The 27,411-nt window shown below is 39.7% G+C and overlaps 1 protein-coding gene across 2 annotated transcripts in view; it reads right to left on the minus strand.

The window, feature by feature from the left end:
- Window positions 1–1,569: 1,569 nt before the first annotated feature.
- Window positions 1,570–27,411, minus strand: part of LOC148036189 (ATP synthase F1 complex assembly factor) — a 42,493-nt gene continuing 16,651 nt past the window's right edge. Inside the window, exons 2-6 of one of the 2 annotated variants that reach the window (XR_015690921.1) lie at window positions 22,084–22,163; window positions 21,880–21,938; window positions 21,606–21,772; window positions 21,036–21,132; window positions 1,714–1,848 (exon numbers count right to left, since the gene is read on the minus strand). Coding sequence is in view for 1 of the 2 variants with exons in the window: in XM_087678196.1 (XP_087534322.1) it covers window positions 1,708–1,848; window positions 21,606–21,772; window positions 21,880–21,938; window positions 22,084–22,163 (447 nt within the window). In the remaining variant the exon portion in view is untranslated. Of the gene's footprint in view, window positions 1,849–21,035; window positions 21,133–21,605; window positions 21,773–21,879; window positions 21,939–22,083; window positions 22,164–27,411 lie in introns of both variants that reach the window. The other variant, XM_087678196.1, reaches the window with a different exon arrangement.

Consider the following 27,411-nt stretch of genomic DNA (forward strand, 5'->3'; position numbering starts at 1 on the left):
AGGACTTTTTAATGTAGACTTGCCTCTCAAAGTGCTTAAAGTTAATTTTAAAGGTCTTGGATGGCTCATCCTAGAGCTTAGGGTTTCTCCACTTGTAATCACATATTACTCGTATGATATTCTCAAATTTATTCTAGAATATTTTTCAAGATGTTGATGACACTTTCCATCACTGCATCCATCACAACTAAGCATTACCAAAGTATGAAGTCTTGCCACATTGTCATGATGAGGACGACAAGGACAAGGATTATTGCCTCACAACTTACGAGAGATTAACTTTAAAAAGAATGAGAAAAAAAAAAGAAAAAAACTCACTATTACAATATAAGGAATTACCACAACATACTTCTTGATACAAGATTGATACAATCGTGTTAACAAGGCTAGATCCTCGAGATAAGATAATATATTGATATAAGACTAAGTCGACGAATATAAGACAAGGTAAGTTAACACAATAACTAAAAATACATGGCTCGAATTGAAACTGAAGAGAATTTACCTCACAAAAGTCTTATAACCAACATTGGAAAGATTGAAGGGCTTGTAGCCTAAGACCCTTATTCATGCAAAGTTGAGGAGGTTATTATTGACATAAGAACATTCTAGAACTTCCTACAAGATACTAGGTTTCTTAGTGTCCATAACCACCTCCTTATAGCATAACTAGTAAATGCATGCACCCTCAAACATGTATACATACCATTCTATCTCAATGTCGAACTAGTGTGATATTCATATCTACCCAATGGCACTATATATCCCATGGAAAAGATGACCATCCATGTATACTAGCCTAATTATATCATCTTTGTGCCAAGGAACCTATGGGGAACACAACCCTGCATGATATGTATCAATCTTCACAATACCTAACTTGATAACTAGATTCCACTTAGTTTGAGTGATATCTAAGTATTAGCAAACCATGTTGTATTGTAATGCACGATATAAGAGAAAAAAAAGACACACACACACTTCCAAAATACATATATACACGTATGTGTGTGTGTGTATCATTAGCATCTTGTTCCAATTTTGCTAGTGGTACACACATGGATGTAGAATCTCGAACGTCACCTTAATAGTTATTGTATATGAGGAGCATAGATGGCCATTCATATGTGAGATACTTCAAATTTTCTCTAGTGTATTGTGACTTGCACCTTTCTATGCATATACATATAAATCATTGAAAAGGTGAAGCTTTTGTAACTACTATAGGAGTGTTTGTGTTCACTTTCTCTTCCTTTTTGCTTTAAGGATCACATCAATCTTACCACATTTGAGCTCACAACATATATATAAAAATGTATGTTCTTGTTTAGCATTTAAGGGAAATCAAAGCCAAGCATTACCAAGGCAATCCTACCCACCAAGTAAACAAACTCACTAGCCACCAATGTATAATATACATGAATGTTATCCCTATGAAATGGCATCCTTTTGGAAAGGGATTTAGGACACCAAAAAGATTATTTACAATCTCTGTGATCCCTCTCTCAAAAAAGTCGCCATGCCTTTGCTAATGTTTAACTTGTAAAGTCTAAATTAGTTTATTTTGTGTGTGTGTGTGTGTGTGTGTGTGCGCGCGCGCAAATGGAAGCATGTGCATGTGTTTGTAAAATACCAAGTCCAAAGTCATCTAATATCCCATGTAAGGCTTTTAAAAATTCCATGTCTTGAGACATTCAACTCTAAAGATCAAACACTTAATGGAAGATTTAATTCTTTTAAAACATCTTGAAACTCAAAATCCGCACTTTGCTTGTTAAATTGTTCTACCAATTTGTATCTAGAATCATCTAGGAAGAAAGAGTGGGACACCTCCATGAGTTGTGTGGCCTGAAAAGATAAATGTATGTGTCAAAAAGATCACCTAATCAATCAACCAATAGCTTTTCTAAAAAACTAATACAATTATCCCACAAATAAATGGTTTATAAAGAATAGTTTTGTGCATCTTTGAATAATCAAGCCAATATCCCTAGCAATTATGAACTTTTTTAAAAAAAAGATACTTTGTATATTATATAGATTCATTGAAACACAGTATTGTTGAAAAATGAGGAAAACTTTAACACCTTCAAACCCAAAAAAAGTAATTGATAAAGCATTGATATTAGGTGATAATGTTGTCTTTGTAAAGAATGTATTATGTTGCTATTTATATGAATATAATAAAGGACTCAACAATCTCACAATTATCTTGACCAAATCTATTTCAAGGAATTAAGTTGAATCTATTTTTATTATGAGGAAACACATCAATCCAAGAAAAATATTTACAACCCTTGAGAAAGGCTATCAAACTCTTGAAGAATGCATTCATGCTCTCATCCCTCTTCTTAACACTACTCACCATCCTTAAATTCCACTAGGGTAACTTATCAAAGTGATTAGCTAGGTCAACCTCTCCAAGTCATTTTTGGATCCGATCTCAAATACTCCTATTACATCTACATTTATAGAACAGGTGAAAGGAATTCTCATCTCATATCTTATAAAACAGGCAACCATGTATAGTGTTCGTCCATTTTGACAACCTAGCTTTCATAGGCATTTTCAGCAACACAACTCACCAAAGCAAAATACTTTTTCTTACAAAGGGAGTTGCTCTTAGCAAATTAATCAGCTCATGAGTCTATGTATGTGTATTTGTGGGCTCGACATAGGAGATTATTTTAGGCATTTTTTTAGTGCTTATTTTTGTGGTTTCTAGCATTATTTTATGGCCGACCAACATTTATGATTACATTTTATGAATGTTTATTCGGGATTCCTCCTCTCAGTGACTCATTCCCTTTGTAGCCTTCTAGAGCAATTCCTATTGAAGAGAGGGAGGTGGTGCCACTGGCCAGTGCCCACACATCCAATGACTCACTGATGTATGTAACTGTCTCATGTTTGGTACATGGATTCCATTTCCCAAGCATATATTTGAGTTCTCTCTTTGCAGTGTAGCTTCGTTTGTGCAAAGTGCTTATGGTACATTGTTTCCGAAGCTCTTGAGCAGCCCCAACCTCCTACTCCCCTTCCAAATCATTCGGATCTACCAACCATGAGGAAGTTGTGCTTACATGGGATTATGATGATACCCGTATGTATTTTGCTCCTCTCTGACATATCTCTAAAGAGGTTCTACTTGTTGTTACCTCCTACAAGATAGTTTTGGCACTTTGAAAGAAGCTTCAAATATTGTACCAAGCTCCTCAAACATGCATGATGTTACCCTCTATGGATAAAGGAGTTGAGTCTTTCTTGCTTCGTGTTACATAGGTATAGGATCAACTTTTGCACATGCAATGTGCTCTTCCAAAGGCTCATCTAGTTGGGACTGTTCTCTGTAAGCTTCCTTCAAAGTTTGATGGAGTAGCCAATGCTTTGAAGGCCCAAATATCATTGATGCCAATCAATTTTACACATGTCCTCAATGTTACTTGAGCATGAGGCGTCATTGAGATTACACGAATGGCTTTCATCTTAGTACGGTGAGTCGTCCTCATTCTCCTCTAACTCCACCTCAGATCCTTTGGCCAACGCAAAGGCGAAGGCACTAAAGGGCAAGGGGTTGGCTACCCCTCCTTCTACCACTTTCTAATGCAGATGATGGAGTCATTCCTCATGACTTTCGAAAGCTAAAGAGACAATGTGAGAAGGTAGTGAGGTGAGGTAGCTGAAAACAAGGAATCCATGGTCACATGCTCAGAGCCATTGTTGACAAGATGGTCATGTATACTATTATGAGGCATTGTTGACAAACATAGCCAGCTACTATGATTCTTCTTTATTTTCAAGAGCTCATATAATCAACATCGACATCAAGTTCTCTCTGAGGCACCTTGGTGGTTGTCACAGCGAGACATGAAATTTTGAGATGCTTTAATTTTGTTGATAACATTTGATTAAGTTACTAATCAAATGTGCAAGGTTGTTTAGCACATGTGATGCACATGGCAGTTTTTTCATAGTAACAAGTCAAGGACCCCAAGATGCAATGGGTATCAACGGCAAAAGTTGTGATAAGTTATGCTAGTTCTGCTATGGTGGTCAATTAGTGTCAATTTTGACCCTAGGACAGTTGTTTGGCCAATAAGTGTCAGTGGGGATACTAAGGACTAAAATTAGTTGGTTAATTAATGCCAGTCTAAGGATCAACACAAGTTGGAAGCCACTCCAAGTTGCAAATGGCCTAGCTAATTACATTATGGATGGACACGTTTAATTTTGGGCAAGGTTAAAAGGGCTTTAATGGCTGGATAGTGTTGAAATTTGGATTTAAAAGGTTACCATTTGGCAAAAATACCCATGCAAACTGAGAAAACGTTTTCGGGGCTTAGTCTCAACCATTCACATCAGTTTTTAGCTAGAAGAGAAGAGAGAATGTTGTTGGTCCATTTTTTGAGCAAAAAACAATAGATTACAACAAGTGACAACCATCTGGAGCCATCAATAGGCAAGCCATAGTAGGAGAAGGCCCATCAAGGATTGGTGACATCATTAGTTGGCTGGTGACAGCATTCTCGTATTCCCACGCTACAGGCGACCGCTTTTCTTGTTGGTTGAAACAGACAAGCAGATTGGATGGTTTCTCCGTGAGAAATCTTTGAATTTTCTCTCTATGGCATTCTCTCACCTCCTTTAGCCCATTCTCAGAAGATCTCAGCTTACCTTGGCCATTTGAAGCAGATCTCAACCAAATTTGGTGGACAACAAAGGGAATTCTAATGTAAACCCTAAATTTCTAAAAAAATTAGGGTTTATCAGCCACCTCAAGACCCATGCCATTAGTAGAAGGCATTATACACTGAATTCAGCACCCGAAATTTGTGAAATTATTAGGGAATTCAAAAGCCAATCCATCCATTGTGAATTTGGGGCAACATTTGGCCTTTGGAGTCCAATTAGAGCAAGTCCTAGGTGAAATTCAAGGGGCAATTTGCCCATATTGTGTGTTGATTGCAACTATAGCAAGGGGCTTTTGGATCAGCCAAAGAGATTGTGGAATCTCAGCTTGTACCCAATCCATTAGTCAATAAAGTTTAAAAAATACCAAAAGGGGGGACTAATTTTGGGGCCAACACTCTATCCATTGTCCAAGAAATTTTAGATAAAGTGTGAATTTTAGTTTATATTTCTTTACCGATTGTTGTAATTAAGTGCTTGATCAAGAATCATCACCCTATCAGAGAAGAAAGGTTGATTCCATGGGTCCATTGCCAAAATATCACTTAATCCTTTGATTTGGTGGGCCAAAGGCACCTGATTGCAAGCCAAAGCTTTGAGCTAGTACTAATTTTTCTGCTCAGTCGAGAAATTACAACAAGATGTCTTCATACAATAAAATGAAACCAGGTAATGATGAGACCTCTCAATATGGACACTGTAGGGACCGGTTAGGCACGGAGATCAAGACAGAATGTCGCTGCACGTAGTGAGAGACAAAGAGAGTGAGAGAGAGCAGAGTAGAGAGTGAGCATGTTTTTCAAGTACAATGACGAGAGAGTACTTTTAGGTTTTTAGATAGATATATAAGTGTAAGTACAAGTGCTAAGGGTATGTTCACACCTGAGCACATTTAAAAGGCACGGAGCCTTTATTCCCAACAACCTCCCACCTAAAGGCAATGTGCCTTAAGAGGAGAAAAGAATCAGCTAAGTCTAGGTATATACAAAGCTGAAATACATATATCTATCCAACTCCCATCATCTCTCGGCAATGAGCAAACCGCTCTGCTGGAAGACCCTTCGTGAGAACGTTTGCATGGTTATCATCTGTATGCACTTTGATAAGCTCAATGCTTTTGCTGTCAAGTACATCTCTAATGAAGTAGTACTTCACCTGTATGTGCTTTGTCTTTGCATGAAAGACAGGATTCCGTGCTAGCATGATAGCACTCTGACTATTACAATGGAGAACATGTAACTCTGTGATACCAAGCTCTCCCACCAGACGTAAAAGCCATAAAGCCTCCTTGCATGCCTTAGTGGCAGCCACATACTCTGCCTCCATAGTAGACAATGCAACACACTTTTGTAGCCTGGAGATCCAAGAGAATGCTCCTCCTATGAAAGTAAACACATACCTAGAAGTGAACTTCCTACAGTCTGCATGACCAGCATAGTCTCCATCCGTAAAGCCAACAACATATGCCTTCTACTTTCCAAAGCAGTTGCACAACTCCTATGTGTCTTTGAGATATCTCATAATACCTTTCACTGCATCCCAATGCTTCTTGCCAGGGGTTGCCATGTATCTGCTAACCATTCCCACTGCAAAGGCAATGTCAGGACGTGTAGCAATCATAGCATACATCAAACTGCCAACAACTGAAGCATATGGTATCTTGGCCATTTCATCCCTCTCGTCTTCAGATGTAGGTTGTCCTCTGCACTAAGTTTCACATATGGAGGCAATGGAACCCCAATTGTTTTCCCCCCTCCATATTGAAACGCTGCAAAACTTTGGAGATATACTCCTGCTGAGATAGATAGAGTAAGCCTTTCCATCTATCTCTGAGTATTCGCATGCCAAGAATGTGATTTGCATCACCAAGATCCTTCATGTCAAAGCTGCCATGAAGACTTTGCTTCAATGAATCCAAGGCATGAGTATCCCTACCAACAATCAGCATGTCATCAACATACAAAACCAAGATAATCAGGCTGTCATCTGATGCCTTCTTTGTACAAGCAGTGATCCACTTGACTTCTATGAAAGCCTTGGGACTGCATGAATATATCAAACTTATGATACCATTCTCTTTGTACTTGTTTCAGCCCATACAAACTTCTTTTGAGTTTACATATCATTTTTTCCTTCCCTTGTTCAATAAACCCTTCAGGCTGCTACATATATGTCTTCATGTAGATCACCATGTAAAAACACAGTCTTTACATCCATCTGTATAAGCTCCATATCCTCAACTACAACCAAGCCCAAAATGATTCTCAATGTAGTCATCTTGACTATAGGAGAGAAAATCTCATCAAAGTCAATTCCATGCTTCTGCTTGTACTCTTTTATAACCAATCTTGCTTTGTACTTTGGTGAGGAACCAGAAGTGACCTTCATCTTGTAAACCCATTTGCATGGAAGGGTTTTCTGCCCTTTAGGCAACTGCACCAAGTCCCAAGTGCCATTTCTTTCAAGAGATTCCATCTCTGACAGCATGGCTTTATACCATTTATTGCTGTCATGTCTGTCCATTGCTTCCTTGCAACAAGACGGTTCACCACAATCTGACATCATGACATAATCAGCAATATTAATTGCACTAGGAACAAATCGATTAGGTTGTCTAGTAGCCCTAGACGATCTCCTAACCCAATGGTCATTGTTTGCTTTTATTCCTGCAATTTCAATTTTCAGAATGCTGTCCTGGCAATTCAACCTGCAAATCAGCATTAACAGCTTGTTGTCCTGGCTGTTTCTGCACATGTAATGGCTCATTTTCATGGGCAATAGCGGGCTGATCATTTCCAGCATCATTTCCTACATTTACACGTTCATTTACAGCAGGTATTTGCTGCTGTACAGCGGGCACATTTTGCTGTCCAAAAGGTATTTCTCCCAGAATACAACCCTACGGACCACCTCAATCTTTTCGAGCTATTTGTGTATGCAATCTTCCTGAAAGATAACATCATTGCTATGTACTACTTTCCTTTTCTCAGGATCCCACAATCTATACCCCATTTCACCCTCATCACCATATCCTAGTAAAATGCATTTACAGAACTTTGGCTCAAGTTTGCTGTGTTTTTCTTTACAAATGTGCACAAAAGCCTCACAGCCAAACACTTTCAAATGAGCATATGAAGGTAGCTTGCCCGACCACGCTTCTTGGAAAACCCCCCTCCCCAAAAGACATATTTTGTAACCAATTAATCAAGTGAACGACTATCATAACAGCCTCTGCCCAAAACCATGGGGTAATGCAGTATGAGACAGCATCGTACGGACCTTATCCTGTATGGTCCGATTCATACGGTCTGCAACTCCATTTTGGGACGCATTATGAGGGGCAGTGAGCTCCCTTTTTATCCCTTTGCTATCACAAAATGCCTGAAAGGCCTTGGACACATATTCCCCACCATTGTCAGAGCGAAGACACTTAAGTGTCTTATCTGTCTGATTTTCAGCCAATGCCAAGAATTTTTTAAACTTGTCTAGCACTTCATCCTTGCTACGAATAAGGTAAACCTATACTTTCCGTATAGCTTCATCGACAAAGGTGACAAAATATTTCTTTCCCCCTAAAGATAATTCTGGCATTTGACATACATCCGAATGTACTAACTCTAGAGGAGAAGATTTCAAAGAAAGAGACTTTTTGTGAGACATTTATGCATGTTTGCCATAAATGCAATGATCACAATGCTCAAAATCAGCATAATGAAGACAAGGCAAGTAACCCAAACGAGAAAGCACTTTCATTCCTATTTGACTCATATGTCCCAACCGGCCATGCCACAAAGAAACACTTGGCTACTTGGTCACCGCAACAACATGGTCACGGACACTAGATACATGAAGTGAATACAAAGTATCACTCTTGAAACCTCTAGCAATAACCCTAGATCCCTTACAGATCTTCAATTTTCCATCACCAAAGGTGGTATGAAAACCATCATCATCTAGCTGCCCTGTGCTAATCAAGCTCTTCTTGAGCTGAGATACATGCCATACATGCTGAAGTGTAAAGACAGAGCCATGTTGAAACTATAACTGCACACTGCCAATACCTGCAATCTCACATGCATAGTTATTCCCAAGATGGACAACACCATGTCAACCCCCTGTATAGACGGAGAACCACTCACGATGAGGGGTGACATGAAAGGAAGCACCTGAATCGAGAATCCAGGTATGCATGTCATCATCTGTATCTGCAAGTAAAGCATATGCACCAAAGTGTGAAGAGACAAAGAGTACGTCACTCCCACTATCACTATCATGAGTAACTACATTCACCTCTTTAATTTTTACACTGCTCTTCTTAGGCTGATTGTCCTTCTCTTCCTTGCTATCATCTGTCTTCTTGCCTTTTCCTTTCTCTTTCTTCCATTTGTAGCAGTCACGTTTAAAGTGACCCTTCTTGCCACAATGATGGCATTCAACATCTTTGCCATGTGATTTACTGCGTCCCTTGCCATTATATTTGCCCTTTTGCTGTGATCTGCCCCTATTATGCAAAGCACTGGAAGACTTGCTGGGTGCATTGTTCTGTCGATTCATCTCTTCCATAAGTAGAGCACTCTCTACATCAACATACAAAAGGATTACATTAGAATTGCTCATAGCAGTCCTGAATATATTCCAACTCTCTGGTAGAGTGCAAAGCAAGAAAGTAGCCTTAAATTCCTCATCAATCATGAACTTCAAGGCAACCAGCTGGCTGAAAATGGAGTTAAACTCACTGAAGTGAGTAGACATTGTTGTACCCTCTTTCATACGCAAATCCATAAGCTTTTTCAGCCAATACACTTCGCTTGCAGCACTCTTTTGTACATACAGTTCTTCCAATCTAGTCCATATAGCATATGCAGAATCCAAACCTTCAATGTTGAAGAGCAAGGCATCAAAAATCGATAGCTCTATGGTTGAGCATGCATACAATATCCTGTTACAAAAGAAGCAGGCAAAGCCGATCAAAACCAAAGGGGCAAAGACCACGGGCATGGATCAGGACGAAATAAGAAGATACATCTACAAAAGGATTGTAAGGAGTTAGCGGCTTTAACAAAGAAGAAAGAGAAGAAGAAGCAAGATATGGACTCTTCAGACCAGTCATCCTCATTCTCCTCTAACTCCGACTCGAATCCTCTGGCCAAGGCACGAAAGGCGTCATCTTCTTTAGGGAAGGGCAAGGGGTTGGCTGCCCCCCTTTTGCCACTTTCTAGTGCAAATGATACAATCCTCCTTCACAACTCTCGAGTCCTACAGAGACAATGTGAGAAGTGTTAGCGTGATTGTCAACTCATGTGTGAGTCTGTGCATGCCTGACAAGGCTAGGCACATTGTTTTTTATTTAGGCATTTTTTAGTGACTTATTTGTGGCATTTGTGGCATTTTATGCCAATTGGCCGGCATAACATGTAGGTCAACCACCTACTATTTTAGGCATATTTATTGTCTATTTATCATGGGGCTCAATGCCAATGCCCACGCAACCAGTGAATCATTGTTATACACGACTGTCTCAATTTTGGTATATGGATTCCATTTTCCGAGCACATCTCTGAGTTCTCTTCTTTGTAGTGTTCTCTCTTTCTTTTTGTTCTATCTTGCGTTCAACAATTTATTTTAGCCCTTATCTATGCTTCCATTGCTCCACCACTTCTGATATGGTATCTGATTGCAGGATCTAGGTTCCTGCTGCTAATTTTTCCTGTTGATCTTAGATCTTTCCTCCATGTGTTGATCAGGCACCAATCTGTTGCTACTCAACGATATGTTTGTTGCCTGCGCTTCCTGCAGTTGCTGCATTTATGCAACGTCTGTGAACTTCTGCCCCAAGTCGACCTGCATTTTCAAGCTGCAACCCTGTTGCTCCATCTGACAGCTCCTCTATTGTTGTTGCCTACTATTTTTTACCCATATTTCTTGCGTTTTCAGCATCTAACACTTCTCTACTACTTGATGACATCTTCTGACTATTTTCTTGTAGATTTTGGTACTGGCAGCCTTGTGTTTTTGTGATCAGCCTGTGAATACTACATGTGAACTCTATTTTTGTGCAATCTATGCTATTGGCGTGGTTGTACTCTCTCTCTTTATACCTTCTCTTTTCTATCTCTTCTTCTTATCCTCTCCATATGGATCCTCCATGCACTTCTGCGGATGATAAGTTACATGGCCCTAACTATCTAACTTGGAGTGCTATCAGGAAAGCTTGGTCTATGCAGAAGCAGATCTAGTACATTGATTGTGGAGCTATTCCACACTCTTAGTATCCTTTTCCACATCCTGAAGATTTTGATGAGGACAACCATGAGAAAGTTGTGCTTACATGGGATATGGATGATGTGCATGTCTATTTTGCTCTTCTTCAATGTATTTTTAAAGAAGCTCTATTGGTAGTTACCTCTTGTAAGACATCTCCCGAAGTATGGTCGAAGCTTCAAATGTTGTATGAGGCACCTTCCACTATGCATGCAGTGACCCTTTATGGCCAACTTCAGTAGATGAAGTTTGAGTCTAAGGACACCATTCAATCATTTTTGTTCCGTGTTACATAGCTACAAGATTAGCTTCGACACATGCAATCTGCCCTTCCAAAGGCACATCTCGTGGGAACACTACTCTACAAGATCCCTCGAGTTTGATGGAGTAGTGAATGCTTTGAGGGTGCAGACATCATCTACACCTATAAGCTTCACACATATGTCCTAAATGTTGCTTGAGCGTGAGGCATCTTCGCGTTTACAGGGGAGACTTCTATCTCATTATGGAGGTTCTAGTGAGACCTTTACAACTTTAGAGAGGGGTGACAAGAATAAGAAGTCGAAGGCCTAGTGTTATAACTATGGTAAGAAGGGCCATTTGCAAAAGGACTACCAGGAGTTTGCAATCTCCCAAACGAAGGAGAAGAAGAAGAAGAAATGGGATGCAGAGTCCTTTGATGAGTCATTCTCTTTCTCAAAATCCAACTCCGATCCTCCAACCAAGGAAAAGTCCCCGAAAGGAATCCACTTCTTCAAACCAAGGGAAGGGCTTGACTACCCCTTTTTCTACTACTTTGTAATCCAGGTGATGGAGACATCCCTCACAACTCTCCAATGCCACAGAGGGAGTATGAGAGGATGGTGAGATGGGATCAGTACACAAGTTCCAGAGAGGGAGGTCCCTAACTCATTCACCTAAGACTTGCACATTCAAACCTTAAAGCTGGGATTGCCATCCAAGTTCATCGTGGGCTATTATTAGCAGAGAGCAAGCTTGGCTCCTAGTCTTGTCCTCCCATGAGGAGACACTTTGGCCATCCACAGGGAATCCATGGTAATATATGTTCAAAGGAATTTTTTATAGGATGGTCTTATATGCTAGTGCAAGACATCGATGGCAGTCACTGAGTTTCATGTGGGCCAAGCAATATTCATGACTTGCAAAGCTATAAAAAGCAAGCCCATGCTACAATTGATTTTGCACTCAATCTACACATAATACCCTTACCAATTACTATCATAGGACAAGGAAACTAGATAGAGCCTATCTAAGACATGAATTGGTGTAGACACCATCGTTAGGAAATGAAAGAGGTGAATCATTAGAGTTGCGCGAGCCTCTCAAAAAAAAGGAGAAGAACATTGAGAATATTGTCTCTTAAATCTGTTTTCAAGAGCTGGTATGATCGACATCAACATCAAGTTCTCTCCAAGGCACCTTGGTGGTGGCTTGATCACCCACTGCTTGGGTGTCCATAGTTCTACTCTATTGGTTCTATGTTGTATGGCTTGTGATGAGTCATTATCATTGTATCATTGTATTGTATCAAATCACCCATGATCTGAGAGAGGGTGTTAGTAGAACTGTCACCTCATGTGTGAGTCTGTGCATGCTTGTCAGGGCTCGACACATTGTTTTTTATTTAGACATTTTTATAGTAACTTATTGTGGCATTGGCAACATTTTATGCTAGTGGGCTAGCAGGCCAACCGACTACTATTTTAGGCATATTTATTGCCTATTAATTGTGGGGCTCCTTCTCCTCCTTAGTCATCATCATCATCATTCACCACGTGGACTTTTTATTGGAGAAAGGAGCCGGTGATAGTGCCAGTGATCCATGCAGCCAATGACTCATTGTTGTACGTGCTGTGTCAAGTTTGATATATGAATTCCATTTCCCAAGCACATCTCTAAGTTCTCTCTCTTTATTTATCTTCTATCTTGTGTTCAGCAATTTATTTCGGCATTGTCTATGCTTTCATTGTTGCACCAATTCTGACAAGAGGTGGCAAGTTGGGATAGATCCACCTCGTCTATACCAGTATACATGTGCAAAGCATCTAGAGAGGGAATTTTCTCACACATAGACTGAAGTCTGGCAAGTTCTAAAATCCTGAAGTTAGGATTGATATCCAAGTTCATGATGGGTTGTTTTATGACAGAGAGTGGGATTGACTCCTAGTCCAAGCTCACATGAGCAGACCTTCGGCTAAGTGATCTAGCCAAAGGTAGGGAACGCATGGCCACGTATGCTCAAGGCATTGTTGACAAGATGGTCATGTATGTTGCTACGAGGCATTGTTAACAAACATATAGAGCTTCTTTGATTCTTGTCTATTTTCAAGAGTTTATATGATCAACATCGACATTAGGTTCTCTCCGAGGTACCTTGGTAATAACTTAATCACCCATTGCTTAGGTATCCATGGTTCTATTGTGATGGTCCTTGTTGTATGGACTATGATAAGTCATTATCATTGTATCATTGTATCATATCATATCACCCATGATATGAGAGAGTATGTTAGGAGATTAGTGCAACCAGCCTATGAATTGAAATGCACAATTCACCTTAATAATCTCGGACAATAGACACCCTCCTATTGGCCCCAAAATTGGCGCCCCTTTCAGCATTTTTTAACTTTAATTGCTAATGGATTGTATACAAGTTGAGATTCCACAATCTCCTTTGGTAATCTAAATGCCCCTTGCTATACATACAATCAACAAGCAATTTGGGTGAATTGCCTCTTGATTTTTACCCATGAATTACACAAATGGAACCAGCAACTAGCCAAATGTTACCCCAATTCACAATGGATGGCCTAGCATTTGAAATCCTTGTCAATTCCACAAATTTTAGGTGCAGATTTCAGTGTACAATGCCTTCTCCTATTGGCATGGGTCCCAATGTGGCTATTACACCCTAATTTCTACAGAAATTTAGGATTTACAGCAAAGATCTTTCTGTTGTCCACCAAATTTGGTTGAGATCTACTCAAAGTGGCCGAGAAATGCTAAGATCTCTTGAGAATGGGTTGGAGAAGGAGAGAACAATCCAAGTTGAGAGAAAAATCTGATAATCTTCATGAGGAAACTCTAAATTCTGCATGCTGCCTGCTCCAGCCTGCATTTAATGTAGCCACATATTGCCAGACACCTCCAAAATGCTGTCACCTGATCAGCAATGATATTGCCAACCCTTGAAAAGTGACTCTTTACTATCCCCTGCCTCCTAAGGCCCCCAGATGGCTGTCTTCTACAAAAAATTGCTATTCTTTGATCAAAAAATAAACCAACAGTTCTCTCTCGCTCCCTCCCAAGCTATAAACTAACTGAATGATTGAGACCCAGCCCCCAAAAACGTTTTCTCAATTTGCATAGGCATTTTTGCCAAGTGGCAACCTTCTAAATCCACTTTTCAGCATTATCCAACCATTTAATTAATTTTCAAAATTAAATAATCCTGAAAATTAATTTCAACCCTTTAGACCCTGCCCAAAATTAAATGTCCCATCCATAATTAAATTGCCTGGGCCATTTGCAACCTAGAGTGGTTCCCAACCTCTGTTGACTCTTAGACTGGCATTAATTAATCAATTAATGCCAGTCCCTAATATCACCACCAACACTTATTGGCCAAATAACTATCCTAGGGTCAAAACTGACACCAACTGACCCCCAAAGCCCAACTGGCATAACTTATTACAACTTTTGCCTTTGATACCCACTGCGTCCTTAGGGTCCTTCGCTTATTACCATGAAATAACTGCCGTGTGCATCACATGTGCTAAACAACCTTGCATATTTTAGTAATAACTTAATCAAATATTATCAGTAAGATTAAAGCATCTCAAAATTTCACATCCCCATGACAAGACTCCCCCTTGAAATCCCTAAAATCGTCCTTGTTTACATTGCATTGTGCCAAAGGAAAAGCATATTGCACTAGAATTTCCATAATGCATCACAATCACAACATTATCCACTGTTGTGCAACCATGCTACATGCCCCAAACTTGTTGAAAATTTCCAATCAGCATATACATAATAAAATTGAAAATCAATCTAGAATTGTTGCTAGAAACTCATTGGATGCATCCGTAATTCATCTCTCTCAAGTGTTCTGACTATCAATCATAGAAAAGCATTAATTCAGCATAAAGCTGAAGCTATCAATGGCATTTACTAACATGTTGTTGTCCATGGAATGAGCTGTAATCCATTGAAAACTGAACATAATCTGATCATAAACTGATCACTTGCTAATCTGAGAACTAATCACAAACTACTGCAAATGTGACCCCAAATTCATCACAAACTCATTGCAAAAATTGACCAGCAATCAATGTAAAAATTGATGCAAAACTGATCCCAAAAGTGATCATAAACGGTTCTCAAACTGATCAAAAACTGAGCTGAAACTAATTAGAAATTTTTGTCTCAAAATTGAGGCAAAATTCATACCAAACTAATCATAAGCTAATACAAAAGTATAGTTTCAGTGCCCGGGTGAAACTCATACCCATCTATATACATCACACAATGACTAGTACACTAAGTAGTGACCTCATAGCAAACATACTGTCAGCACAATACCTTGGATACATGCTGAATACATCTAAGATCCACTACATATAAGAGCAGTCCATAACTGGAGGTGGGAAGTACTACCTCCCCCCTGAGCATCAGGCAATACTCCGAACCCTTACTCTGTTGAACCTCACTAAGTACGAACTAAAGTCGACTCTAACTGAAAGGCATCTAGGTAAAGCTGCAACAATTGAGGATGGTCTACCAAGTCATCCTCTTCCATCCATTTGCCATCCATTGGTGAATAATTCTAAAATTTCACCAAGTATCTCCTGGAAACTTTTTCTTTGACCTTTCTTTCCTTACATGTCAAAACCTGCTCGGGTACCAAAATCTCATTTAGCTTCTCAATCTCAGGCTAAATTTCAACAAACATATCCTCTGGCACATCACCATGAAAATTGACATGAAAGGCATTGTGTATCCGACAATGTGGAGATAAGTTTATTTGACATGCCACATCATTGATCTTCTCCAACACCTAGAAAGGCCCATAGTATCTCATACTCAACTTCGAATACAACCTTTCTCTTTCTTTTATCTTTTTCAACCTTGCCCTTTCAAAACATGGCAATACATAATCGACCTCTCAAACTGCAAAGCACGTCTACGACAATCAACAGCTCTCTTTTGCTTTTCCTGTGGTCTCTGAAGTGCATACTTTATCTTTGCATAGGGTGCATCCAAGTTTTTCACATAACGGTCAAGATCTTATCCTTAGTTTGCAAGATAGGTGTACCTTCTTGCCACCCTCAACCACCTCAAATGGAGCTTTACCAGTGGAACTATGCATAGTGTTGTTGTGAGAAAACTCAACCAAGAGCAAATATTGTTCCCACTGTGTCTTGTGGTCTGAAATATAGCACCTCAAAATATCTAAAATTGTGGAATTTGCTTCCTCAAACTAACCATATGTCTACAAATGGAAGGATGATGAGAATTTCAGTGTGGTACCCATATTCTCAAACAACCCCTTCCAAAATAAATTGGTCATCCGAGGGTCTTGATCACTAAGGATCGACTCCAGCATATCATGATACTTAAAGATGTACTGTAAAAACAATTGTGCCATATAATTAGCCTTTATTTTCTTCCTCACCCGAATGAAATGGACTTGTTTGCTAAACCTGCAAACGATAGTCCATATCCCATCATCCTGGCACTTCCATGATGGCCTTGCATTTGCATTCCTTGCCCTGTAGGTACTTTGCCAATTCACAAAAGAGATTTGTTGTTATCCTCATCTGATTTTAAAACCAGTAATCACATTCCTCTTCACTTTGCTCGTCATCAACCTCATTATGCCTTGAAGGCCCTTGCATCTTGCTGAACAACAACATTTTCAACTTGTTGTCCATGGTTTGAGCTTTGTCCAAGATCAAGCATTGCATTTTCTTCATTCCCATGTGAATGTTCATACTGAGAGGCATCATCACTGCTTGATTGCATCTCACTGTATGAAGACATATTGCTGTAATTTCTCACAGTTGAGAGTAAAAATCAGCACTAGCACAAAGCTTTGGCTTGCAATCAAGTGCCTCAAGCCCACCAAATAATGGGATTGAGTGGTATCCTAGCAATGGAGTCATGCAGCCAATCTTCCTTCTAGGAGAGGATGGTAATTCCCTGATTAAGCACTTCATTACAGCAATCGACAAATGAGCATAAATTAAAATGCACAATTTATCTTAATAATCTTGGACAATAGACACCCAGTTGGCCCAAAAACTAGCACCCCTTTCGGTATTTCTTTAACTCTAATTGCTAATGGATTGAGTACAAGTTGAGATTTCACAATCTCCTTTGTTGATCCAAAAGCCCCTTGTTGTACATACAATCAGCAAGCAATTTGGGCCAATCGCCCCTTGATTTTCACCCAGGAATTGCACAAATGGAACCACAAACTGGCCAAATGTTACGTGATTCACAATGGATGGCCTGGCATCTGAAATCCTTGTCAATTCCACAAATTTCAGGTGCTGATTTCAATGCACGATGCCTTCTCTTGTTGACACGGGTCCCAAGGTAGTTGCTAAACCCTAATTTCTGTAAAAATTTAGGATTTGCAGTAGAGATCTCTTTGTTGTCCACTAAATTTGGCTGAGAGCTACTCAAAATGGCTAAGAAATGCTGAGATCTCCTCAAAATGGATTAGAAAAGATAAAAGAAAGCCAAGTTGAGAGAGAAATCTTATTTTCTTCGCAAGAAAACCCTACATTCTACCTACTGCCTATTCCAGCCTGCATTTAATGCAATCACCTACTGCTAGACACCTCCAAAATGTTGTCACCTGATCAGCAATGCTATTGCCAACCCCTGGAAGGTGACTTCTTGATGTCCCCTGCCAGCTGAGGCCCCCCAAATGGCTATCTTCTGCAGCAAATTGTTGTTCTCTGATCAAAAAATGAACCAGTGGCTCTCTTATTTTTTCGTGAAGATAATTGAATTAAAAGGCAATATTTACATCAAACCATCAACTAAGCTAAGAAAAACAGAACAAACACAAAACAAGCCAAAAGGCCTCTAAGACCATGGCACACAAATATTACACAAAAAGGACAGCCGAAGTGGAGTGAACAATATCCAGCCAAGGAGCAGCAATGTCAGGAAAAACTAGGTCAGCTGAAACCATAGAGGAGATGATAGATCTGCCATAACAATAAACCACAAACACGAGCCGCATGACCATGGATACCCGAGGCAAAATAAAAAATGAAGGCATTCCGAGTATGCCAAATATGCCATAAAGTTGTCCATCTAAGAAAATGGAAAAGACAGGAATGATCTTGTTCCAAGGCAGACATAGAAGACATTCTTCCCATAATCTACGAACAACCTGATATCCGCTGCTAAGTCATTGAGAACCACACACGCAAAACAAAACTCCAAATCTATCGAGCAACAGAGCAAGAGACGAAGAGATGAAGAATCTCATCACATGCAGTGCAAAATACATAGCGACCACGGGAGATCTTGCGAGAACGCAACACATCCCCAATTGGAAGACCCCCAATAAGCAACCTCCATATGAAAACTTTACCCTGATAAGGAATCTTAGGCTTCCAGAGTTGGAGAAATCTTTCCTGCCACTTCTTTTTGCTATCTCGAATATACTATATTTTATTGGCCTTTCCAATACCCATCTCTTGACCTCGACCATCTGATGATAGATCTGATTAGTTGACATGTTGTTCTCGAAATCATCAGGTACTTAGAAGCTGCTCCTATAAGGGCAACCAAATGTCATGATAGCCACAAGACATCCGAAAATATTGACGGATGTGACAGAGAGAATAAAGATGGGACTACCCAGAAATGACACCAACATGGACTAGCATCTCTCTCTCTTTTTTTCTTTTTTCGTAAATCTCTCTCTCTCTCTCTCTCTCTCTCTCTCTCTCTCTCTCTCTTTTTTTCTTTTTTCGTAAATCTCTCTCTCTCTCTCTCTCTCTCTCTCTCTCTCTCTCTCTCTCCACAAGCTATAAACTAACTGAATGACTAAGACTCAACCCCCAAAAACGTTTTCTCAGTTTGCATGGGCATTTTTGTCAAGTAGCGGCCTTCTAAACCCATTTTTCAACATTATTCAACCATTTAATTAATTAAATAATCATGGAATTTAATTTCAACCCTTCTAATCCTACCCAAAATTAACTGTACCCATCCATTATTAAATTGGCTAGGCCATTTGCAGCTTGGAGTGGTCCCCAATCTCTGTTGGCCCTTAGACTGGCATTAATTAATTAATTAATGCCAGTCTCTAGTATTACCACTAACACTTATTGGCCAAATAACTATCCTAGGGTCAATACTGACACCAACTGATCCCCAAAGCCAAGCTAACATAACTTATCACAACTTTTTGTATTTGATACCCACTACATCCTCGAGGTCCTTGGCCTGCTACCATGAAATAATTGCCATGTGCATTACATGTACTAAAAAACCTTGCACATTTGATAATAACTTAATCAAATGTTATCGACAAGATTAAAGCATCTCAAAATTCACGTCCCTGTGACATTAGTCAGCTCATGAGTGAGTTTATGTATATATATTTGTGGGCTGGGATTATTTTAGGCTTTTTTTTGTGCTTATTTTTGTGTTTTCTGACATTATTTTATGAGTGACCAACATTTTATGATTATTTTATTGGTGGCTGACCTAATGCATTTTGGGCATTCTTTTATCCCTATTTATTCAGGTTTGCTCATCCTTAGTGACTCGTTCACTTGCAACCTTCCAAAGTAGGTCTTGTTGGAGAAAGGGAGCTGGTGCCAATGCCCACACAGCCAGTGACTTACTGTTTGTATGTGACTATCTCATGTTTGATATATGGATTCCATTTCCCAAGCATATATTTGAGTTCTCTTTGCAATGTTCTTCTGTTTTCTCTTTTCTCTTGTGTTGTGCAGTCTATTACAGCAGTCTTCTACCCTTCCATCATTGCACCCACTTCTGACAATGGCTTCTAAGGTAGCCTTCTGCAACTCTTGTTTGATACAAACACATCTTTCTTGACCTTAAAATCCCTTGGTCTGAGACTCTCTGCTAGAACTTCTTGGCTTTGGTAATTGGGGTCTAGGGAATTCATGGCAAGAGATCTTTAACCATTACAAATGCCTATCACAAATCACCAGCCGTGTGTTCAGTCAAGGAGAAGTTTCCCTTCAGCTCATTCATGCTGCAACTTCTTTAGAAAAGCTTTGGGTTTAAATAGACTACTGACTTATGGTTATCAAAGGCAACCAAATTAAACCAGATTGAAAGAGCAAGTGATGTTTCTTCCCTGATGACAAAGCCTATCCATTCTACTTGTTTGAGCAACTGTTTCCAAGCATTAACAATTGAATTGGAGATTTCTCAGTCCTCAATCATTAACTTCCAGGGTCTAAGGATGAGTTTTTCAAACCAGTTCACATAAGACCACTTCCTTCCCTTTCAAGGACTGAACTAATCCAGTGTTTCAACATGACAGGCCAGGGCTGAGGATTCTATGTTCTTAATCCACCTGCTGCTGATGAATCCAGTAATGTCAATGACACCCTCACTCTTAACTGCAGCCATTGGCATCCAGCTTATTGAATGCCAACTTTGATGGATGCCACTTACCCAAAGTCTCTAGAACCCTTCTGAATTAGCTCTCACAAGCTCCTACTAAATGGGAAGACATAGCTACAAAAACTTGAAGATTCAAAACTCTGCTTGATCACAATAGCTTTGCAGGAAAATGACAAATTAACATTCTTCCTAGGATCCAACTTAGCTTTGATTTTCTGCTCAGCCAGGAAAACCTAGTTATGCCAAGCCCTTATGAATTGAGATGCAAGTCCATGCACCTTCAAAAAGGATACATCAAACAATAGCAAAACGCAAAAGGCCCAGGGGCATCCTTGCTTAATGGATCCCTTTAGCTCAAAGGACTCCTGTAAAACTGACCATTGATGAAGAGTCATGCTGAAGCACTCAAGTTTCATAAACAATACCTTCGCCAATGAGCTCCCATGTTTGTTGGAAGCTATAGCGGCTCATTTTGAAAAGATCCAACTAACAAAAGGGAGGCTTTGTTTGCTGCTTGCCACCCTGAAAAAGGTTCACAAGCTGTAACTTAATTTCTTGGTTGAATTGAAGTACACATGCCATTATGATTTTGCTACCGTTAGATTTGTTCATGTGTCTCTTGGAGCAAATCTGCTCTGAGTCTTCCCCAAGTGGTTTAGATGTGGATTGGCCTATTACAGGTTTACTGGCAAAGGACTCTATTCCGTGTTGATTGGATCATAAGTAGAATGTGACTGGAGTCTCTAGTATCACACAAAATCAGACAGAACAGGTTTGCTTAGCAAATTTCTCTGCTGTAAAGACGGATTACAGGAACATGATTGGTCCAGTCTCAATCATTAATCAAGGGACTATTCGTAAACTCTATTCAAACATCTCTTTTGGAATGCCCTGCTAAAAATTCTGGCCTGCTAATCCACTCACCGAATCAAATGCCAAAAAATCATTAAGAAATAATTTATAAAATCATGCCTAAATGAACAGTGCATACTTACTTCTTGATCACTGAGCTTACTGGTGAAGACAATATCCCCACGAACAAGTACCACACCATTAGTTTCAGCAAGTTCACTGTAGTGAGCAACAGTAAAGTATGGAGAGGCATTGGTTCCTCTAACCTTATAGTCTTCTAAGCCAGTAAAGAGTAAGTGGGGCATTTGTGCTGCATAAAAACAGAGATTGAACTCAGCCTTATGTGAAATTTCTGGGGACTAGTTAGCATTACCACCACAAAACTCATATATATAAAGGCAATAATAGACATCTAACCTTGAAGGAAATAAGAAATGTATCCATTCCTTTGCTGTATAGGAAACACAAATAAGGGGCTGCAAGAAGAGAGATTACTCAACAGAAACATTACCAAAAAGATGCACAAATAAGCTTTATGATGAAAAAATTTGCAAGGCATGCATAACAAGACAAGCATTACAACATATGACGTTTCAAGCATTAAACAGACTCTAAACATACCAAGCTTTTGCCCTGTAATGTAGTTTGTTGAAAGATTCTTTTGTCATAACAGCACCAATGACGCCTCTCCCTGTATTATGCTGTACAGGACGTAAGCCTGTCAGATGTGAAGATGAGTTTGAAAAGTTTGCTGTACTACTAAGAGTCACATAGTAAACATGAGTCTTATGCAATGAAACCGAATCACATGTTTGCCACAGGCTTTGCCTATACAAAAAATGAATAATCACTTGGTTTCCATGGGTTTCACCTATACAAATTCACTCCAAGTTTGTCTATTACCCTAGCTGAACTCTCCTTCCTCTTCCCAGAATGGCTGAAATATTCATGGCTTTTCTGCAAGGGTTTGTTTGACTTTATCTTTTTTGACAAATTGGCTCAAGGGTTGACTCCCCATCACCCATCTTTCTTTCTTCTTGGCAAATTGGACAAACTTCTCTCTTAACTGCCAGTTTGCTAGAGAGAGAGGCATATGCGAGCATTCAACTTGTCCCAATGTGCTTGTGCCTTCTCAAATCAGATTTCTCAATACTAGAAAAGAGCTTTGGGATATTTGACTATTGGACAGTCAATCTGTTTGGTCACCAGATCCACACGGTCATAGGACTCCCAAGTCTCCATCAAGCTTTTGATCCTTGGGAAGCACGAATAGAAGCTAGAACAGGGACCTTGTGGCCCATAATCGCCTGGAAATACATGTCTAAGTTGCCATGCATTCTTCTCAACCCTTGAATTGGTCACACTTCTCAGGTAGCCTCCTCTGACTCCGATTCAGCTATGCCCAATCACTAAGGTTGCTTTTGTTAGTGTCACCTCCCAGACAGGCAGGCAGGCTGGGTGGGAAAATCAAGCAGACAAACAAGTGCCGGCACTCCAGCAGGCAGGACGGGCAGTGTGAGTGGCAGGACACATCGGTGGGCAGTATCACCGGCAGGTCAGGCAGACCTGTCTACATCAGCTCGTGCAGTCAGCCAGCTCGCACTTGTACGCTGAAAGTACGACTTTTGTGTTGTGTTGAAGCCTCCTTTTCGGATATTTGCACCTCGGATCAGCCCTTCACTCCTCCAATACCATGTCGCAATGCAGCATTGCAGAGCAAATGTATGAGCTTAACAAGAAAGATCTTTTTGACTTCTTGCAGCGATCACCTTTCTTTTCTGATCAAATTTTGGTTTCCACTGCATGTGAACTCTCCTTTTGTGTAGTCTTTGCTATTGGTTTGGCTATCTTCTCTCTCTATCCACCTTCTATCCTCTATTTTCTCTCCTTATCCTCTCCAGATGGCTCCTCTGCGCACTTCTACTGATGATAAGTTACATGGTACTATTATGAAATCCTGGTTCGTGTGTGAGTACCTTCATAGCAAGTGACTGACATTGGTTCCATATTCTCTCATGTCTTAGTATATGGATTATATCTTGAGTCTTTTTCTAAGTTCTCTTCTTTTGCAATGTTCTTCTTCTCTCTTTGTCTTGTATTCAATAGTCTATTTCAATATACGTATATGCTTCAATTGTTGCATCCACTTCTAACATGTACAATATCTTTAGGCTCAAACACCTCAGCTACCATAGTTGTCCATTGAGAGTCCTTGCACGCATAGTCGATGGAGCCTCATACAACATGAAATTAGCCTTCCTTATCAGAGAGGGTGGTAAAACCTTATTAAGCACTTAATTACAGCAATTAATAAATGAGCATAAACTGAAATGCACACATTACCTTATCAACCTTGGACAATTAGACACCCGGTTAGCCCCAAAATTGGTGCCCCTTTAAGTATTTCTTCAACTTTAATTGTTGATCGATTGAGTACAAGTTGAGATTCCATAATCTCCTTTGCTGATCCAAAAGCCTCATGTTGTTCAAACAATCAGCAAGCAATTTGGGCTAATTGCCCCTTGATTTTCACCCAAGACTTACACAAATGGAACCACCAATTGGCCAAATGTTTCCCCAATTCACAATAGACGGCCTAGCATCTGAAATCCCTATCAATTCCACGAATTTTAAGTGCCGATTTCAGGGTACAATGCCTTCTCCTATTGGCACGGGTACCAAAGTGACTCCTAAACCCTAATTTCTACAAAAAAGTAGAGTTTACAACAAAGATCCCTCTACTATCCACCAAATTTGGTTGAGATCCACTCAAAATGGTTGAGAAATGTTGAGATCTCTTGAGAAGCGATTGAAGAAGGTGAGAGAGTCAAGATGAGAGAGAAATCTGATTTTCTTCGCAAAAAAAACCCTAAAATTTGCCTACTCCTGCTCCATCCTGCATTTAATGCAGTCACCTACTACTACCAACCACCTCAAAAATGTTGTCACCTGATCAACAATGCTGTTGCCAACCCCTAGAAGGTGTCTCCCTACTGTCCCTTGCCTACTACTAAGGCTCCCAAACAGTTGCCTTCTACAACAAATTATTGTTTCTTTGATCAAAAAATGGACCATCACCTCTCTCTCTCTCTCAGGCTATAAACTAACTGAAAGACTAAGACCTAGCCCTCGAAAACGTCTCTCAGTTTGCATGGGCATTTTTACCAAGTGACACCCTTCAAAATCCATTTTCTAGCATTATCCAACCATTTAATTAATTTTCAAGATTAAATAATCTTGAAAATTAATTTCAACCCTTCTGACTCCGCCCAAAATTAATGTGCCCATCCATAATTAAATTGGCTAGGCCATTTGCAACCTCGAGTGGCCCCGAACCTATACTAACCCTTAGATTGGTATTAATTAATTAATGCTCGTCCCTAGTGTCACCACTGACATTTATTGGCCAAACAACTATCCTAGGATCAAAACTGACACCAACTGACCACCAAAACCCAGTCGACGTAACTTATCACTACCTTTGCCTTTGACACCCATTGCATCCTCCGGATCCTTAGCTTGTTACCATGAAATAATTGCCATGTGCATCACATGTGATAAACAACCTTGCACATTTGATTAATAACTTAATCAAACGTTATCGGCAAGATTAAAGCATCTCAAAATCTCAGGTCCCCGTGATAGACCACCCTCCTTGAAATCCTTGCAATCGCCCTTGATTGCACTACATTGTGCCAAAGAAAAAGCATACTGCACTAGAATTTCCATAAGGCATTATAGTCACAACATGCGCCACTATCGTCTAACCATGCTATATGGCCCAAAGCTTACTGAAATTTTCCAATCTACATAAACATCAAATAATACTAAGAAATAGTCCAAATTGTTACTAGAAACCCATCGGATGCATCCATAACTTATGTTTCTCAACTGTTTTAACTTCACAACCATAGTAAAGCATAAACTTATAATAAACTATGGTTTAAACTATCAATGGCACTGACTAACATAATGTTGTCCATGGAACCAGCTATAAACCATTGAAAACTGAGCATAATTCAAATCATAAACTAATCATTTGCTGATCTGAGAACTGATTACAAACTGGTACAAATGTAATCCCAAACTAATCACAAACTCATTGCAAAAACTGATCAGTAACTAATGCAAAACTGATCCCAAAAGTGGCCATAAACAGTTCTCAAATTGATCAAAAATTGAGCTGAAGCTGATTAGCATTCGATCTAAAATTGAGACAAAAGCTCATGCCCAACTCAACATAAACTGATCCCAAACAGATGCAAAAGTATAGTCTCAGAGCCGTGGTAACAACCATACTCATTTGCATACATCTCATAGTGACTAGTATACTAAGTAGTGACCTCATGGCAAGCATATTGTCAACACAGTACCTTGGAAGCATACTAAATGCATCTGAGATCCACCACATACGAGAGCTATCTACAATTGGAGGAGTAGAAGTGCTATCTTCCCCTTAAGCATCAAGCAATACTCCAAACCCTTGCTCTGCTAAACAAGACTGAGCTCGATTCGGCTCTAACTGAAAGACATCTAGTAAAGCTACAACAACTTAGGATGGTCTACCAAGTCATCCTCTTCCATCTATTTTGCATCCCTTGGTGAATAATTCTGAAACTTCACCAAATATCTCCTAGAAACTTTACCTCTAACCTTTCTTTCCTTATATGCCAAGATCTACTCAGGTACCAAAATCTCATCCAACTCCTCAACCTGAAGCTGAATTTCAACAGACATACCCTCTAGCATATCACCATGAAGAGGCCTCAATAAATTAACATGAAAGCCATTGTGTATCCACTAATGTGAAGGTAATTTCAGCCGATATGTCACATCGCTCATCTTTTCCAACACTTGGAAGGGCCCATAGTATCTCATAGTTAACTTTGGATACAATCTCTCTCTTCCTTTCTTCTTTTTTAACCTTGCCTTTTCAAAATGCTGCAATGCATAATCACCCTCTACAAACTGCAAAGCACATTTATGGCGATAAGCTGTCTTCTTTTGCTTTTCTTGTGATCATTGAAGTGCATACTTTATCTTTGCATAAGCTACATCTAAGTTTTCCACGTAACAATCGGCCTCAAAGATCTTATCCTTAGTCTACATTGTACAAATAGGCGGTACCTTCTTGCCACCCTCAACCACCTCAAATGAAGCTTTACCAAATGGAACTATACACTATATTGTTGTAAGCAAACTTAACTGATGGCAAATACTACTCCCACTACGTCTTATGGTTTGAAACATGGCACCTCAAAAGATCCAATACTATGGACTTTGCTTCCTTAAATTGACCATCTGTTTGCGGATGGAAGAATAATGAGAATTTCAGCGTGGAACCCATATTCTCAAACAACCCCTTCCAAAATAAACTGATCATCCAAGGGTCTCGATCACTGACGATCGACTCTAGCATACCATAATACTTAAAGATGTGCTACAAAAACAATCATGCCAAATTATCAACCTTTATTTTTTTCCTCGCCAGAATAAAATAGCCATGTTTGCTAAACTTGCAAATGATAGTTCACATCCCATCATTTCCTATAGGTGTCCTAAGAAGCTCAAAATAAAATCCATTGCGATGCTTTACCAAGGCCTATCTGGAATAGACAAGGGCTGCAACAAGCCCAATGTCTATTGCCTATCATGCTCAACCTTCTGACATACCATGCATGTCCTGACAAACTGCTCTATATCATGTCTCAAAACTAGCCAATAAAACAAGTACTCTACTGCATTGAGTGTGGCATCAATACCTCTGTGTCCTATATACTGAGGAGCATAACTTTCAATGATAACTCTAGGCCTCAACTGCTTTGTGATACACACTCATCCATGCATCATCAAAAATCCATCTTTAAGCACAAAGTGTTCATGCCTCTGGCCATTGCACAACTGATCATAAACATTAGCAAAGTCCAAATCAGTAGCATATTACTCTTT

Source organism: Lygodium microphyllum, chromosome 5 (genome assembly GCF_053477565.2).
Source record: "Lygodium microphyllum isolate KBCC chromosome 5, Lygodium_microphyllum_v1.1.10, whole genome shotgun sequence".
In the NCBI taxonomy this organism is placed as follows: Eukaryota; Viridiplantae; Streptophyta; class Polypodiopsida; order Schizaeales; family Lygodiaceae; genus Lygodium; species Lygodium microphyllum.